The sequence below is a fragment of the Podarcis tiliguerta genome (assembly GCF_965153285.1).
Source record: "Podarcis tiliguerta genome assembly, chromosome: 8".
Lineage (NCBI taxonomy): Eukaryota > Metazoa > Chordata > Lepidosauria > Squamata > Lacertidae > Podarcis > Podarcis tiliguerta.
In genome coordinates, this window is record NC_139541.1 from 82,081,839 (window position 1) to 82,098,560 (window position 16,722).

Sequence of the window (16,722 nt, forward strand, 5' to 3'; positions counted from 1 at the left end):
ATATTTTGTCCTTAAGATTCGGCTAAAGAGCAAGTACCCAATCCCTTTGGATTCATGTCCAGGACACAACGCATAAGGATCCATGCCCCATACATTCATGTGGGGAGAAAGCATTGGGGCTACAGGAGAGATTTACCAATAACTAGCGGTTACAGAAGGGACGCGGGTGGCGCTGTGGGTTAAACCACAGAGCCTAGGACTTGCTGATCAGAAGGTCGGCGGTTTGAATCCCCGCGACGGGGTGAGCTCCCGTTGCTCAGTCCCTGCTCCTGCCAACCTAGCAGTTTGAAAGCACATCAAAGTGCAAGTATATAAATAGGTACCGCTCCGACGGGAAGGTAAACGGCGTTTCCGTGCGCTGCTCTGGTTTGCCAGAAGCGGCTTAGTCATGCTGGCCACATGACCCGGAAGCTGGACGCCGGCTCCCTCGGCCAATAAAGCGAGATGAGCGCCGCAACCCCAGAGTCAGTCAAAACTGGACCTAATGGTCAGGGGTCCCTTTACCCTTTACCTTTAGCAGTTATAGAACCTCCATGTTTAAAGGCAGTATATCTTTGAATACCAGCTGCTGGGAAGAAAGAACAAAAACACCTCCTTCGTGCCCCACTTATGAGATTCTAGAGGTGTCTTCTGGAAATTGCAAGATGGCCAAAGTGGATATTATGGCCTGGACCAGCATGGCAGTTCTTGTGTATTTACATATTCTTAGCTTGCATGAGGAGCTGTAACAGAAGGCGGTGAACTCTCTTTCATGGGAGGTTTCTGAACAAGAGGTCGGGTGGCCCTCTGTCAGGCAGTCTTCAGCTGCCATTCCTGCATTGCAGGGGGTTGGACTAGATGACCCTTGAGGGCCCCTTTCGATTCCATAATCAGCTGGAAGTGGCATGCACAAGTATTGCGCACACTGCAATTATGTGTCTAGTCCGTGTACAGCAGAGTCATGTGCAAAAATTGTAATATCCGTGTCTTTGCAGCACCAGTACATCTATACTCCCACATACCTTGACCCAGGGAAAGGGAACTCTCCAGATATTGCTAAAATACTGTTCCCAGCATCACTAACCATTAGTCACACTGGCTGTGGATGATGGGAGGTGGAATCCAACAACATCTGGAGGGCCCGGTGTCAAAGCAGAACCCGACACCTTGTAGAATGCCCAGTGAAGTTCCATTTTCTAATTATTATTTTTTTTGCAAATGAAACATAGGGTGGGGGGGAAACCACCTCGTAATAAAATTTCCATCTCTGCAAAATCTTTTTGAGTCCACGGCTCCCTTGACCAACAAATTCTTTCTGCGGCTCCCCTGTGGGGCTCAGGAGCCCAGTTATGTCACCCGTTTCCTGCAGAGCTGGCAGCCTCTCGCCCTTTTTCAAACACCCTCAGCCTCCTCCCCTCGACTTGGGGGTCCTCTGGGCAGCTGCAGCGGCTGTCCCCGGTCTCTGAACTGCCCCCCCCCGCCGCAAAGAGAGGTGTTGTTAGGATATAGTTCCGTTCCACTTTAAAAGGGAACAGGCGTGACTGTTGTGTGTCACATGCCTGTTTACTTCCAGCACTTGCTGGAAACTTCCTTTTGTATATTGCCTTTGCTATTGCTGTTTTGCTTGGAGACGAAGGGAAGCAGACATGTTATTCCTTTGCTCCTGAACTATGCTGAATAAATTTCTGTAAATAATGCTCACACATGACTCTGTCCGCCACTTCTGTTGTGAGGATTTATTCACTCTGCTGATAAGAGCGTGCCGAGTCTCTAAATGTATCTGAGGTTCGTGTCACTGATTGACACTGTACAGTGGTACCTCAAGTTAAGTACTTAGTTCGTTCCGGAGGTCCGTACTTAACCTGAAACTGTTCTTAACCCAAAGCACCACTTTAGCTAATGGGGCCTCCTGCTGCCGCCGCACCACCGGAGCAAGATTTCTGTTCTCATCCTGAAGCAAAGTTCTTAACCTTAAGCACTATTTCTGGGTTAGCGGAGTCTGTAACCTGAAGTGTATGTAACCTGAAGTGTATGTAACCTGAGGTACCACTGTACTGGGAACCGGTGTTCGCCCAGCTGCCAGCTGATGGCTGGAGCCAGCTGGGGGCCTGCCAAATGCCCCCATCTCCCTGGCACCATCCCAACAGGTATCTCCTCACATTGCCCCACAGGGGTCTGGTCAAAGGCCTGGAAACGATGCCTTATGAGGAGCGGCTAAGGGAGCTGGGCATGTTTAGCCTGGAGAAGAGGAGGTTAAGGGGTGATATGATAGCCATGTTCAAATATATAAAAGGATGTCACATAGAGGAGGGAGAAAGGTTGTTTTCTGCTGCTCCAGAGAAGCGGACACGGACCAATGGATCCAAACCACAAGAAAGAAGATTCCACCTAAACATTAGGAAGAACTTCCTGACAGTAAGAGCTGTTCGACAGTGGAATTTGCTGCCAAGGAGTGTGGTGGAGTCTCCTTCTTTGGAGGTCTTTAAGCAGAGGCTTGACAACCATATGTCAGGAGTGCTCTGATGGTGGTTCCTGCTTGGCAGGGGGTTGGACTCGATGGCCCTTGTGGTCTCTTCCAACTCTATGATTCTATGATTCTATGATTCTATGATTCTATGATTCTATGATTCTAAGCACCCCCTGGCCAGCGCCAGAGGCGCCATTCGCCTAGGGAGCTTATAGCCAGGGCTGCTGCAACAAACAGCTGTGCAAGCCTTTGGGAGGTGGAGACACAAGAGGGCATCTGAGGAGGGAGGGAAGGAAAGAGGGACAGAGGCCAGGGTTGCCCGTGGCACCCCTGACCATCATTCAAGGCACCACAACACACCGGTTGAAAACCACTGCTTTACCCATTTCCTTGGGCACTGTGAGCCCAAGTGAATTCAGCGGAAATTGCTTCTGAGCATAGGATTTGCCTGCCCGATACTTTGGGGCGAAGTTGCTCCATCTGTACAATGGGCGTAGTAAATGCCCTGCACCTTAGGTGCTGGAAAGTTTCTGCCCGTGAGAAGTTCAGAGCAGGTGGAGGGAACAGATGGGGCTGGTAAAGTGTGAGCTGCGTTTGTGGAGGCAGAACCAATCGGAGGTTGAAGACAAAGGGAGAGCAAGCAAGGAGAGCTTACCTTGGTTTAGCAAAAGGGCTGCGACAAAGGAAACAGAGAGAAGAGGGAGAGAGAAAGAGAGAAATTATGCAGATCGTCAGTAAAGACACAGAGAGATTTGTGATCTGAAGGAACAGCCACCAGGGAACAGAACGGCTGGGGAGCCAGCCCCCCCCCCCCCCATCAAAGGCAATACAGCAGGGATTTCATGCTCAAAGCAAGCCTCTCCTTCTAAGCAACTGCTAGGTGCCTCTAGGGATGGCACCAGGCAGAGCCAAGGCTGGGTGTTTACTGAGGCTCCAGGTCTGCCAAAAGGCTCTGCTGCTCCAACAGCACCATCGTTTTCCGTTTTTGCACAAGAGTAGCTTTTCGCCAGGGACGCGGGTGGCGCTGTGGGTAGCCTAGAACTTGCCGATCAGAAGGTCGGCAGTTCAAATCCCCGCAACAGGGTGAGCTCCCGTTGTTCGGTCCCTGCTCCTGCCAACCTAGCATTTCGAAAGCACGTCAAAGTGCAAGTAGATAAATAGGTACCGCTCTGGCGGGAAAGTAAACGGCGTTTCCGTGCGCTGCTTTGGTTAGCCAGAAGCGGCTTAGTCATGCTGGCCACATGACCCGGAAGCTGTACGCCGGCTCCCTCGGCCAATAAAGCGAGATGAGCGCCGCAACCCCAGAGTCGGCCACGACTGGACCTAATGGTCAGGGGTCCCTTTACCTTTACCCTTTTAGCTTTTCGCCTCCCCTGGTCTCCAAGGTTAAGAGGTCCCAACCTGGAATTGTGGGGGAGCCTCACCCTTAGAGCCTCTCCAAAATCCCAAAGCTGCTATCGTTAGCAGTTATTTACTTATTTATATGCTGCTTATCTGCCAAAACTGCTTCTGTAAGCGCTTTACAAGTACAAAACCAACAGCAAGCAGCAAAACCAAAAGCGAAATGCCGCTGGTGGCAGTTTTGCAAGGCTGTGTCCCAGTTCAGGTGGGCTGCTTAGAACATTTACCCCCCTCAAACCAAACTGAACAGGGACCAGGATATGGAGGTGGGGGCCCCATAGCAATAGGTTCAGGGCCTGAGGTGCCTCCCCTGTACTATAGGGGAAGGTGGAAAGCAAATGGTCCTCTAGGGATGCTCCTCCACCATTGATGACCATCTCCAGATGGACATCACTCCCCAGTTTTCACGATGACACCTCCAGTCTTTTGCTCTGGATTTGAAAGGTGCTCTCCCCACCACACCCCATAGCTACCTACCTGATATGCCCCTTTTCAACCAGCGTGGCTGTCCCAGCTCTATGAAGAAGCTGTCTTTCTTCTCATATTCCTCAACGTCCACAATTTTCACGTAAAGGGATTTCCTGGAGAAGGAAGGGTGAGAGGGGAGAGAAAGCATTAAAGTCTTCATTGGGAAGAGTTTAAAGGATGCTGAGGTTGCAAACCAACAAAACATGTCTCTCTTGTATCAGTCTCTACAGCCACAGCAGGCGCTGTAATTCTCCAATGGTTTGACTCACCCCCATAGGCACAGTCTTCCATTGTCTCCCAAGACAGATGGATTCCAACAACAGGCAAGATTGAGAGAGAGAGAGAGAGAGAGAGAGAGAGAGAGAGAGAGAGAGAGAGATCCCACTGGAAGTCAGTGATGACAATACAGTGGTACCTTGGTTTGCATACAGTACGTCTTGGTTTGCATACAGTACGTCTTGGTTTGCATACAGTTTGGATTACAAACATGTCAAACCCGGAAGTGTGTGTCCCGGTTTGCAACCTTTTTTTGGGGGATTACAACCCTTTGGGGGGGGATTATGAACAATTTCGGGGGGGAGGCCGCATTGGCGAAAGCGCACCTTGGCTTACAACCTGTTTTGGTTTACAAACGGACCTCCGGAACAGATTATGGTTGTAAACCAAGGTACCACTTTACTGAGCTGTACCAAGCAAAGTTTTTACTTTGTATTTCCACAAGGCTGAAAAAGTCCCCCCTCTCTCTCTGCGCCTGCAGTGTAATTAAAGCCGGGAGCCCCTGAGAAAGCAAACCATCACCCGAAGACCCCCATTTTGCAAACCCTTTTTATCTTTCAAGTGCACCAGAAGAAAACATTTCCTTCCAGCCTTGGTTTCCATGGTGTGTTCCGTGGCGCATAAATGCTCTCATCAGACCACCCTCTCCGGGTTTCGCATCCTCCCTCTCCCGACTCGTTCCAAAGAGTGGGCGCTTCTCTGGCAGGTTAGGTATCTGCTGGCAGCCAGATTAGGGGAAGATCACATCACTTGGGGGGGGGGGAGGAGGAGAGACAGGGATCCTTTCCTGCTATTCTCTTCTCTCCTCTATCAGACCCTGGCAGATGGGCAGAGTGACGACATCAGAAACCAACCGGAGAGGGAGGACGAGGAGGAGGGAGGGAGGGAAGGAGAGGAATCACATTCACCCAGTGCTATACCAGCTCCACTGGCTCCCGGTGGAGTACAGGATCAGGTGCTGGTTTAAACCTTTAAAGCCCTATACAGCCTAGGACCCTTGTACCTATGGGACCGCCTCTCCTGGTATATCCCACGGAGGACCTGGATTACTGTAACTCGCTCTACGTGGGGCTGCCCTTGAGACTGACCCAGAAACTCCAGCGGGTGCAGAATGCCGCAGCGAGACTCCTTACGGGGTCTTCGCTGCGAGATCACATTCATCCGGTACTATACCAGCTGCACTGGCTCCCAGTGGAGTACAGGATCAGGTTTAAGGTGCTGGTTTTGACCTTTAAAGCCCTATACGGCCTAGGACCCTCGTACCTACGGGACCGCCTCTCCTGGTATGTCCCACGGAGGACCTTACGGTCTTCAAACAAAAACATCTTGGAGGTCCCAGGCCACAGGGAGGTTAGGCTGGCCTCAACCAGAGCCAGGGCTTTTTCGGCTGCGGCTCCAACCTGGTGGAACGCTCTGTCACAAGAGACAAGGGCCCTGTGGGACTTGACATCTTTCCGCAGGGCCTGCAAGACAGAGCTGTTCCACCAGGCCTTTGGCCAAGGCACAGTCTGACCCCCTCCTGTGGTAATCCTCATAGCACTCTAGCCCAATGGTTGCCATTAATTAGATTTTGAATTGATTTTAGAATGAATTGATTTTAGAATGTTATGTTACTTTTATTGTTGTTAACCGCTCTGAGCCCAGCTTCGGCTGGGGAGGGCAGGATATAAATAAAATTTTATTATTATTATATAATTATTTGGTCAATGCTGTAGCTCAGGGACAGAGCATCCATTCCGCATGCAGAAGGTTAATCTCAGGGTTGTGGGTTGGGCCCCATGTGAGGAAAATATATTTCTGCATTGCAGGGGGTTGAGCTAGATGACCCTCGGGGTCCCTTCTATTCTCTACAGTTCTATGATTCAAGGATGCTGGACAAAGTGGGCCATTGACATGATCCAGGAAGCTCTTCTTTCAAACAGTCCAGCAGCTCTTGCAGTCTGCACTGTGGCCCATCAGCTTGATCTCACTCTCAAGAGAGTGGATTTGGGGACGTCTCCACCAGATTCTAGTGAAGGAGATCTCATTTGGCTTCTTAAAGGTAAAGGGGTAAAGGGACCCCTGACCGTTAGGTCCAGTCGTGGCCGACTCTGGGGTTGCAGCGTTCATCTCACTTTATTGGCCGAAGGAGCCAGCGTACAGCTTCTGGGTCATGTGGTCAGCATGACTAAGCCGCTTCTGGCGAACCAGAGCAGCGCACAGAAATGCCGTTTAACTTCCCGCTGGAGTAGTACCTCTTTAGCTACTTGCACTTTGATGTGCTTTCGAACTGCTAGGTTGGCCTTCCTGCCAGAGCGGTACCTATTTATCTACTTGCACTTTGAGGTGCTTTCGAACTGCTAGGTTGGCAGGAACAGGGACCGAGCAACAGGAGCTCACCCCGTCACGGGGATTCGAACCGCCGACCTTCTGATCGGCAAGTCCTAGGTTCTGTGGTTCAACCCACAGCGCCACCTGTGTCCCTCATTTGGCTTCTTACTAGACGGGTTAAAACCAAGTTTACATGAAATATCTGCGACAGCTCTGCCGCTGTCCGTGGTGCTGAAACGAGATCTCTCACAACGCCTTTTAAACTTCTTAGGGCGTGTTTAATTCTTAGATATCTTCCCGTCCCCCGCTACCCCCAACTTTCACTTTAGGTGGTTGTTGCCATGCAACTGGGATCTGCAGCCAACCCAGGCTCCCTCTCAAACATACCTGCGTGACACACAGGGTTGCCATCAACCTTGGTAATTGCATTTGGGTTCTGCCGTTCCTCCAAGGATCTTAAAGTGGCAAGTATTGGGCGTTTGCAATTGCATCCTCCTCTGCAAAGGAGGTTTGGCAACACTTTTTTTGGGTGGCAAAGGTTCAGAGACACATTCCCACGGAAGTAATCTGTTAAACAGGGATACATGTTTCTGGTGGATGGAGCCAGAACCAAGAATGGGGTGCAGCCAGGGACAAAAATGTTGTGGGTGAAATAATCTGGAAAACCCCACCCTGATTCAGTTCAGTCTTTCTCACATTAGAATTCCCAATGCTGTGCTTCGGTACTCCCTGCCACTTGAATTTTTTTTAATACTGTCAAATAACAACCTGTGTCATATTGTTTGGGAAGGGAGCCAGGAGAAGAGGGTTTGAGGGGGAGAGAGGGGAGCTAGCGGTGTTTTGCCTGCATTGTTATGATAGATGCCACGTAGAATGTTCTGTGCTTAAGCAGGTTGCAAATGTTTCCAAATAAATAAAACAGCTCAGTTTCCAGCAATCTCTGGCACGCAATCCCGATGGAAGGAGAAAAGCTGCCCGCCCCTGATTTAAAGGGACACCAAATGGCACAGGAGGCCTCAGAATTGAGCAAGGCTTTAAAGCAGTGGCAAGACTTGGCAGAGCAATGGGTATATATTTCAGTTTCACAAAGCAAGAGGCTGTTTTCTACACACAAACACACCTGTCTCCATGCTCCCTCCAGAGAAGCAAGAGTCATTATCATCTCAGCCTGGTGAAAGTTCTCAAGACAGGTGCCTTAGAGAGGATGAATGAAGGGCCTGAACTGGGGAGGATACCAAGGGCCAGAGAGAAAGGTTTGGAGGACCACATTCTCCCCCTCCTGACCTGTGGTTCTCCACCCTTGCTCTGAAGAATGAAGCCTGATGGGTGGATTTCTCTAGGACAGTCGAGAGCCATCCAATCTTGGAGCTTACAAAGATCAGGTGCTGCCCAGAACTCCATAAACACAGCAAACGAGAGATGAATGAGGAGTTCGTTGTGGAGAACCCCCTGAACAGCAACTCAACCCCCCAAATTGACAGGACTGCAAGCTTTCACTCAGGAATTAAGGGTCTGTGGAGTCATTTGAGAGATTTTCCTAAAGACTTTTGACCTGAAGCTCTTCCATGACAACATCGCAGGTCTGCCACACTTGCAAGGATGTCCCCATCGTGCCCTGGCAGCTGTGCAAGGATGGCTGAGATAATGTATGTGAAACATTAGGATGGCTGAGATAATGTATGTGAAACATTAGGATGGCTGAGATAATGTATGTGAAACATTAGGATGGCTGAGATAATGTATGTGAAACATTTGGAAATGCATTATAAACTATTATAGCGATGATTTATCTGCCTGTCTTCATCGCGGCTTCCCAGTTTGTTTCACTTGCAGAAAAGCCCCTGCAAATGGGTAGCCTCTGCCCTCTGGTAGAAAATACCTCTTTCTGACTCATTTTCTTATCCCCATCTACAAGATTTGTCATCGCAGATAATTATTCATTTCATTCCGCCCACGGTTTACTTCATCCCCTACCCCACTCCAGCAGTATTATTTTTTAGATAGATGCTTTTTTCGATCTCTCACTCACTGATACACAAACACACACACAACATGTAAAATGTAAACCAAAGACACACAATCCCAATTTAAATCCACCTAAAGGTTAGATAAATCTCTTTAAATCGTCTGTTTATTGAAAGCAGGGTTGTTGTTTTTTAAAAAAAAAATTGCCACCCTGCATCCTCTCAAAATCCACAAAGGAGTTGAGACTATGTTTGAGCATGTGCAGGGTGCACCTCCTGTACTCCAAAGTAGCCACAACCAGATCTCGTCACCTCTCCTAACGAAGGGAGAGTATACGTCAAGGCCAGAGGTCATGATTTCCAGACAAGTTATTTTAAAATTAACTATTTTAATTCAGATTGCCACTTCCACACTGGGGGGGGGGGGGGGAGTGCAAAAGAGGACACCGATTTGCATAAAATTTGCATGTGATGATTTATATGCTTGGATGCAAATTTAGAAATAATTACTATAATTGAAATAGGAATGCAGCGCATCTCGCCTGCAACCTGTTTGCTTCTTCGTTTTGCTATCTGTTGAGGGTAGGCAATTTCCAAGACCCCTGCATGCTTTCCTTCATTTGTTGTTGTTGTTGTTTAGTCATTTAGTCGTGTCTGACTCTTCATGACCCCCTGGACCAGAGCACACCAGGCACTCCTGTCTTCCACTGCCTCCCGCAGTGGCTTCGAGAACACTGTCCAACCATGTGTGTGGCTTCGAGAACACTGTCCAACCATCTCGTCCTCTGTCGTCCCCTTCTCCTTGTGCCCTCCATCTTTCCCTCTCCATTCTGAAGGAAACCAGCCCTGAGTGCTCACTGGAAGGACAGATCCTGAAGCTGAGGCTCCAAGACTTTGGCCACCTCATGAGAAGAGAAGACTCCCTGGAAAAGACCCTGATGTTGGGGAAGATGGAGGGCACAAGGGGAAGGGGACGACAGAGGACGAGATGGTTGGACAGTGTTCTCGAAGCCACAAACATGAGTCTGACCAAACTGCGGGAGGCAGTGGAAGACAGGAGTGCCTGGCGTGCTCTGGTCCAGGGGGTCACAAAGAGTCGGACACGACTAAACGACTAAACAACAAAGAAAGAGTCTTTGCACCCACCCCAAATACATGAGCAAGCATCTCTTTCAGCTCCTTCTCTGGCTAGCATGTCCCTGCCTCTCCCTAACTTTGTCCACTCCCCCCCATCCCACAACGAGATGAAGCAATTGGAGGGAATTAATGGGGGTGGGGGGGGTCCAGGGAGAGGAAATCGTGCTGGTGCCCTAATGAGTGGGATGGTGTTTGGCTGCTCCCTTTCCCACCCCTCCCACCAGCAGCAGCATCAGGGAGCAAGGTTGCCGTGGCAACCGAGATCCTGTCTTGTTGACATGAGGCTCAGAAAAAATCAATTACTGACAAATTACACAGGTTCCCCCCACCACCGCGGAAAGAAGGGGGCCGAGGGATGGAGGGAAGGCAGAGGAGGAGGAAAAACTCAAAAAGTTCTCGCGGGGTTACAAGGTTGGAAAGGGCGAAGGAAGCAGAGAAAGAAAAACTGAGCTGTTTTTCTTCGTTCGTTTGCTTGACCCAAGCCTATCGCCCGCCTACCCAGCCCTTTGGAAGTGGGATGAAACTTCTGCACCCAACCCACGCACCGGGCACCAAGAACATCAGAAGAGGCGTAAGAACGTTAGAAAAACCCTGCTTAGATCAGGCCAAAGGCCCATATAAGTCCAGCATCCTGTTCCCACAGTGGCCGCCCGCGGGAAACCAGCAACCAGAATTCATGCGCATGAGAACTCTTGTGGTTTCCATCAACGAATATTCAGGAACATCGTCGCCTCTGATCGGTGAGGCAGTAGCCACTGAGAGACTTGTTTGTGAATTTCTCTAATCCTCTTTTAAAGCCATCACTACCTCCTGAGGAACAAAGGAATTAACTTTGTGCTGCATGGAAAAGTCCTTCCCTTTGGGTGTCTTGTGTGGTGTAGTGGTTAAGAGCGGTAGACTCGTAATCTGGTGAACCATGTTCGCTTCCCCGCTCCTCCACACCTTGGGCCAGTCACACTTTTCTGAAGTCTCTCAGCCCCACTCACCTCACAGAGTGTTTGTTGTGGGGGAGGAAGGGAAAGGAGAATGTTAGCCGCTTTGAGACTCCTGAAGGGGAGTGAAAGGCGGGATATAAAATCCAAACTCCTCCTCCTCCTCTTCATGGGGTGCAGGGGGTCTTTGGGACAGGAACTCAGGGGAACTGAGTTTCCTTACCTTTAAAATATTATTATTATTATTATTATTATTATTATTATGAGGGGGCTGGGGTTAGAACACACACACACACACACACACATATATATATATATATATATATATATATACCCAATGCTTGAGCCCAAAATCCACCTTTATCTGTAATCAATAAAGTTGCGGTCATTTCTAATCCAGATCACTGTCTGCTTGTATTAATCACATCTTACATTCAGCTCAGGGACGCGGGTGGCGCTGTGGTCTAAACCACAGAGCCTAGGACTTGCCAATCAGAAGGTCGGCGGTTCAAATCCCCGCGACGGGGTGAGCTCTCGTTGCTCGGTCCCTGCTCCTGCCAACCTAGCAGTTCAAAAGCACGTCAAAGTGCAAGTAGATAAATAGGTACCGCTCCGGCGGGAAGGTAAACGCCATTTCTGTGCGCTGCTCTGGTTCGCCAGAAGTGGCTTGGTCATGCTGGGCACATGATCCGGAAGCTGTACGCCGGCTCCCTTGGCATGTAAAGCGAGATGAGCGCCGCAATCCCAAAGTCGGTCAGGACTGGACCTAATGGTCAGGGGTCCGATTATGAATAAACTTTATTTGCATAGCCAACAGGCCATAGCATCAAAGGACAAACAACAGAAGTACATTACAAATATAATTAAAATCTTGTGACCGATTAAAACCCTAGGTAAATTAATAATCTCAGTACTTAAAACTTGGCAGAAGTAATAAAATAATAGTAATAAAACATAATGATAATAATCATAAAAACCCAGGCGAGGGGTCAGGGGTCCCTTTACCTTTACATTTACCTCCCAGCCGAAGTGTGTGCGCGCACATGCGCCACTGCAACTGGGCCCACAACTAACTAACTAACTAACTAACTAACTAACTAACTAACTAACTAACTAACTAACCAACCAACCAACCAACCAACCAACTAACCAACTAACTTCATAGTTAGTTCTCCCACCTTTTCCCATAAAAAAAAACAGTGAAAAGATATCCATGACTTCAAGTGTTAGAAGAAAGGGAGAAAAATGTTTCTCTCGCTCCACTTTCTCCATGCTTCCCTTTTAGGACTTCTGCCAGGTCCTCAAATAGACGTTCGCTCAGATGTTAAAGCAACTTCGCGTTTCGTTTGTGCCTTGAACATCAGGTCTGGGAGACCACTCTGGGCGGTGCTCAGTTTTCAGCCAGCCCTTGTTTGTTGGCGCACACCATATGTTCACAGTCGCTTGCTCTCGATGATGAGAAATAATTAAGAATCTTGCACTAAAGTCAAGAGGTTGTGCTTCTGGGGGATGTCAACACACACACACACACTGAATAATTCTGCCTGGATATTGGGCTCCATGTGGCTGAGCCTGTCCTGAGCTGTCAGCGGATCCGCTTGGCTAATAATAATAATAATAATAATAATAATAATAATAATAATAATTGCTTGTTTATTGTACCCCGCACATCTGACTGGGCTGCCCCAGCCACTCTGAACTGCAGTGGCGTGCAGTGAAATTTGTCATAGGGGAACAGTTAGAATCATAGAATCATAGAGTTGGAAGAGACCACAAGGGCCATCGAGTCCAACCCCCTGCCAAGCAGGAAACACCATCAGAGCACTCCTGACATATGGTTGTCAAGCCTCTGCTTAAAGACCTCCAAAGAAGGAGACTCCACCACACTCCTTGGCAGCAAATTCCACGGTCGAACAGCTCTTACTGTCAGGAAGTTCTTCCTAATGTTTAGGTGGAATCTTCTTTCTTGTAGTTTGGATCCATTGCTCCGTGTCCGCTTCTCTGGAGCAGCAGAAAACAACCTTTCTCCCTCCTCCATGTGACATCCTTTTATATATTTGAACATGGCTATCATATCACCCCTTAACCTCCTCTTCTCCAGGCTAAACATGCCCAGCTCCCTTAGCCGTTCCTCATAAGGCATCGTTTCCAGGCCTTTGACCATTTTGGTTGCCCTCCTCTGGACACGTTCCAGTTTCTCAATGTCCTTCTTGAACTGTGGTGCCGAGAACTGGACACAGTACTCCAGGCGAGGTCTGACCAGAGCAGAATACAGCGGCACTATTACTTCCCTTGATAGGGGCAGAGACACCAGCCTGCAAAGGCGACTGGTGGGGGGGCGCGACACAAGTGTGATGTTGAGCACATGGACATCACACCTCCCTCCCTAAGCCAGGCAGAAGCTTCCCGGTTTTGGGAAGGACGCACCAGGCCTCTGAGAGGATCCTACAGCCCTCCTGCCCCCTTCCCGACATCAGGGAGATGGAATAAGCTGCCATGTTGATGCAGGCTGAGCTATGATTTGCCAGAGCTTAAGAATATTTGCACGCTCTCTCTCTCTCTCCTTTTATTAAATAATAATACATTTGTTTGATTCTTCGCCTTCTCCTTCTTTCCACTTGCCCAGACTCCAGGAGCTTTGGTTGCTCTAAACAATCTCCACCCTTTTGCTCCATTTCGGCTCCTTCTCTCTCTTTTCCCAACCCAGCGTGAGCCAGACAGGCTGCTTGCGTGGGAGTGCAATTATGCCGTTATTCGGAGAAAAAATGCCTTTCTGCTCTGGAGCGGGCGAAAATCCTCTAGGTAGCTCTGTGAGCACATGCACGGACAGAGGCACGCACGCACTCTAGCACACACTTTTGTGTGTGTGTGCGCATACAAAGAGAGCTAAGGGCATGGGCAAACTAAGGCCCAGGGGCCGGATCCGGCCCAATCACCTAAATCCAGCCCACGGGTGGTCCGGGAATCAGCATGTTTTCACATGAGTAGAATGTGTTAAGGAAATCAGCCCTGAGTGCTCACTGGAAGGACAGATCCTGAAGCTGAGGCTCCAAGACTTTGGCCACCTCATGAGAAGAGAAGACTCCCTGGAAAAGACCCTGATGTTGGGAAAGATGGAGGGCACAAGGAGAAGGGGACGATAGAGGATGAGATGGTGGGACAGTGTTCTCAAAGCTACCAGCATGAGTTTGACCAAACTGCGGGAGGCAGTGGAAGACAGGAGGGCCTGGCGTGCTCTGGTCCAGGGGGTCTCGAAGAGTTGGACACGACTAAACGACTAAACACAACAAAGAATGTGTCCTTTTATTGAAAAAGCACCTCTGGGTTATTTGTGGGGCCTGCCTGGTGTTTTTACATGAGTAGAATGTGTCCTTTTATTTAAAATGCACCTCTGGGTTATTTGTGGGGCCTGCCTGGTGTTTTTACATGAGTAGAATGTGTCCTTTTATTGAAAATGCATCTCTGGGTTATTTGTGGGGCACAGGAATTCGTTCATTTTTTTCTTCAAAATATAGTCTGGCCCACCACATGGTCTGAGGGACGGTGGACCGGCCCCCTGCTGAAAAAGGTTTGCTGACCCCTGGCTAAGGGGGACCCACACCTGGTTGAACCGAAGTTAAATCAGGTTCAAGAGATGTTTCTTTTTATCTCCGCCAAGCTAAGCAGTTAGCTCCTTACCTCTCTCGCCCTGACCTAGCCACTATGATCCACGCGGCGGTCACCTCCAAACTGGATTATTGTAACTCGCTCTACGTGGGGTTGCCCTTGAGACTGACCCAGAAACTCCAGTGGGTGCAGAATGCTGCAGCGAGACTCCTTACAGGGTCTTCGCTGCGAGATCACATTCATCCGGTACTATACCAGCTGCACTAGCTCCCGGTGGAGTACAGGATCAGGTTTAAGGTGCTGGTTTTAACCTTTAAAGCCCTATAAGGCCTAGGACCCTCGTACCTACGGGACCGCCTCTCCTGGTATGTCCCACGGAGGACCTTACGGTCTTCAAATAAAAACATCCTGAAGGTCCCAGGCCTCAGAGAGGTTAGGCTGGCCTCAACCAGAGCCAGGGCTTTTTTGGCTGCAGCTCCAATCTGGTGGAACGCTCTGTCACAAGAGACTAGGGCCCTGCGGGACCTGACATCTTTCCGCAGGGCCTGCCAGACAGAACTGTTCCACCAGGCCTTTGGCCAGGGCGCAGCCTGACTCCCTCCTCTGGCAATCTTCACAGAATTTTAGCTTAATGGTTGTCATCAATTTGATTTTAGTTAATTTTTATAATGAAATGTTTTTAGAATGTTGCACTATTTTATTGTTGTTAGCCGCCCTGAGCCCGGCTTCGGCTGGGGAGGGCAGGATATAAATAAAATTTTATTATTATTATTATTATTATTATTATTTCAGTCCTTACAATTGGGGTTCATTGCTTGGCTTATTGTGAAACAAAAGCAAAGTCAGAAGCGCAAAGGGAGATTGTAAACACTCACCCTCCATGAACTTTAGATATTTCTAAGCCGCTTTTGGGACTACAGGCTTCCTAAAACGGCTTCCGTTAATAACAAATATACAATTCCTTAAGAACCAATCATTACAGCATACAATTTAATTCACAACAGAGCAGCCTGAGGAGTAGATTGAAGGGCATGTTTGCTCTTCAAGCATAAAGCAGTTTTTAAAAATATAGGCAAAAGTCTAGTGTCCAGATCAAGGGAAGTAACAGTCCCACTGTATTCTGCCTTGGTCAGACCACACTTGGAATACTGGTTCCAGTTCTGGGCACCACAATTGAAGAAGGATGTTGACAAGCTGGAAGATGTGCAGAGGAGGGCAACCAAGATTATCAAGGGTTAGGAAACCAAGCCTTATGAGGAACGGTTGAAGGAGTTGGATGTGTTTTGCCTGGAAAAGAGGAGACTGAGAGGAGATAGGATAGCCATCTTCAAATATCTAGATGGCTGTCACATGGAAGAGGGAACATGCTTGTTTTCTTCTCCTCTGGAGGGTAGGACTCGAACCCATGGCTTCAAGTTACAAGAAAGGAGATTCTGACTAAACATTTGGGGGGAAACCTTTCTGACAGTAAGAGCTGTTCCGCAGCGGAACAGACTCCCATGAGAGGTAGTGGACTCTCCTTCCTTGGAGAGTCTGCCCCTGTGGCCTGCTACACCACTGCTGCTAAAGGTAAAGGTAAAGGGGACCCCTGACCATTAGGTCCAGTCGTGGCCAACTCTGGGGTTGCGGCGCTCATCTCGCTTTATTGGCCGAGGGATCCGGCATACAGCTTCTGGGACATGTGGCCAGCATGACTGAGCCGCTTCTGGCAAACCAGAGCAGTGCATGGAAACGCCTTTTACCTTCCCGCCAGAGCGGTACCTATTTATCTACTTGCACTTTGATGTGCTTTTGAACTGCTAGGTTGGCAGGAGCAGGGACTGAGCAACGGGAGCTCACCCCGTCGTGGGGATTCGAACCGCCGACCTTCTGATTGGCATGCCCTAGGCTCAGTGGTTTAACCCACAGCGCTACCCGTGTCCCTGTTTCCTGACCTAATACAGTGGTGCCCCGCAAGACGAATGTCTCGCAAGACGGAAAACCCGCTAGACGAAAAGGTTTTCTGTTTTTCAATGCGCTTCGCAGGACGAATTTCTCTATGGGCTTGCTTCGCAAGACGAAAATGTCTTGCGATTCTTGCGATTTTTTTTCGCTCCCCACCCCCTTTTTCTAAGGCACTAAGCTGCTAATAGCCTTTTAGCAGCTAATCCGCTAATCCCTTAAGCCTTTAATAGCCGCTAAT

The 16,722-nt window shown here is 49.0% G+C and overlaps 1 protein-coding gene across 1 annotated transcript in view; it reads right to left on the reverse strand.

Annotated features, from left to right (window-relative positions):
- The window catches only part of SLC8A2 (solute carrier family 8 member A2), a 129,180-nt gene that overhangs the window by 15,352 nt on the left and 97,106 nt on the right, over nucleotides 1-16,722 (reverse strand). Inside the window, exons 3-4 of the mRNA XM_083454887.1 lie at nucleotides 4,325-4,428; nucleotides 3,102-3,119 (exon numbers count right to left, since the gene is read on the reverse strand). Of these exons, the coding sequence (XP_083311013.1) occupies nucleotides 3,102-3,119; nucleotides 4,325-4,428 (122 nt within the window). The remainder of the gene's footprint in view (nucleotides 1-3,101; nucleotides 3,120-4,324; nucleotides 4,429-16,722) is intronic.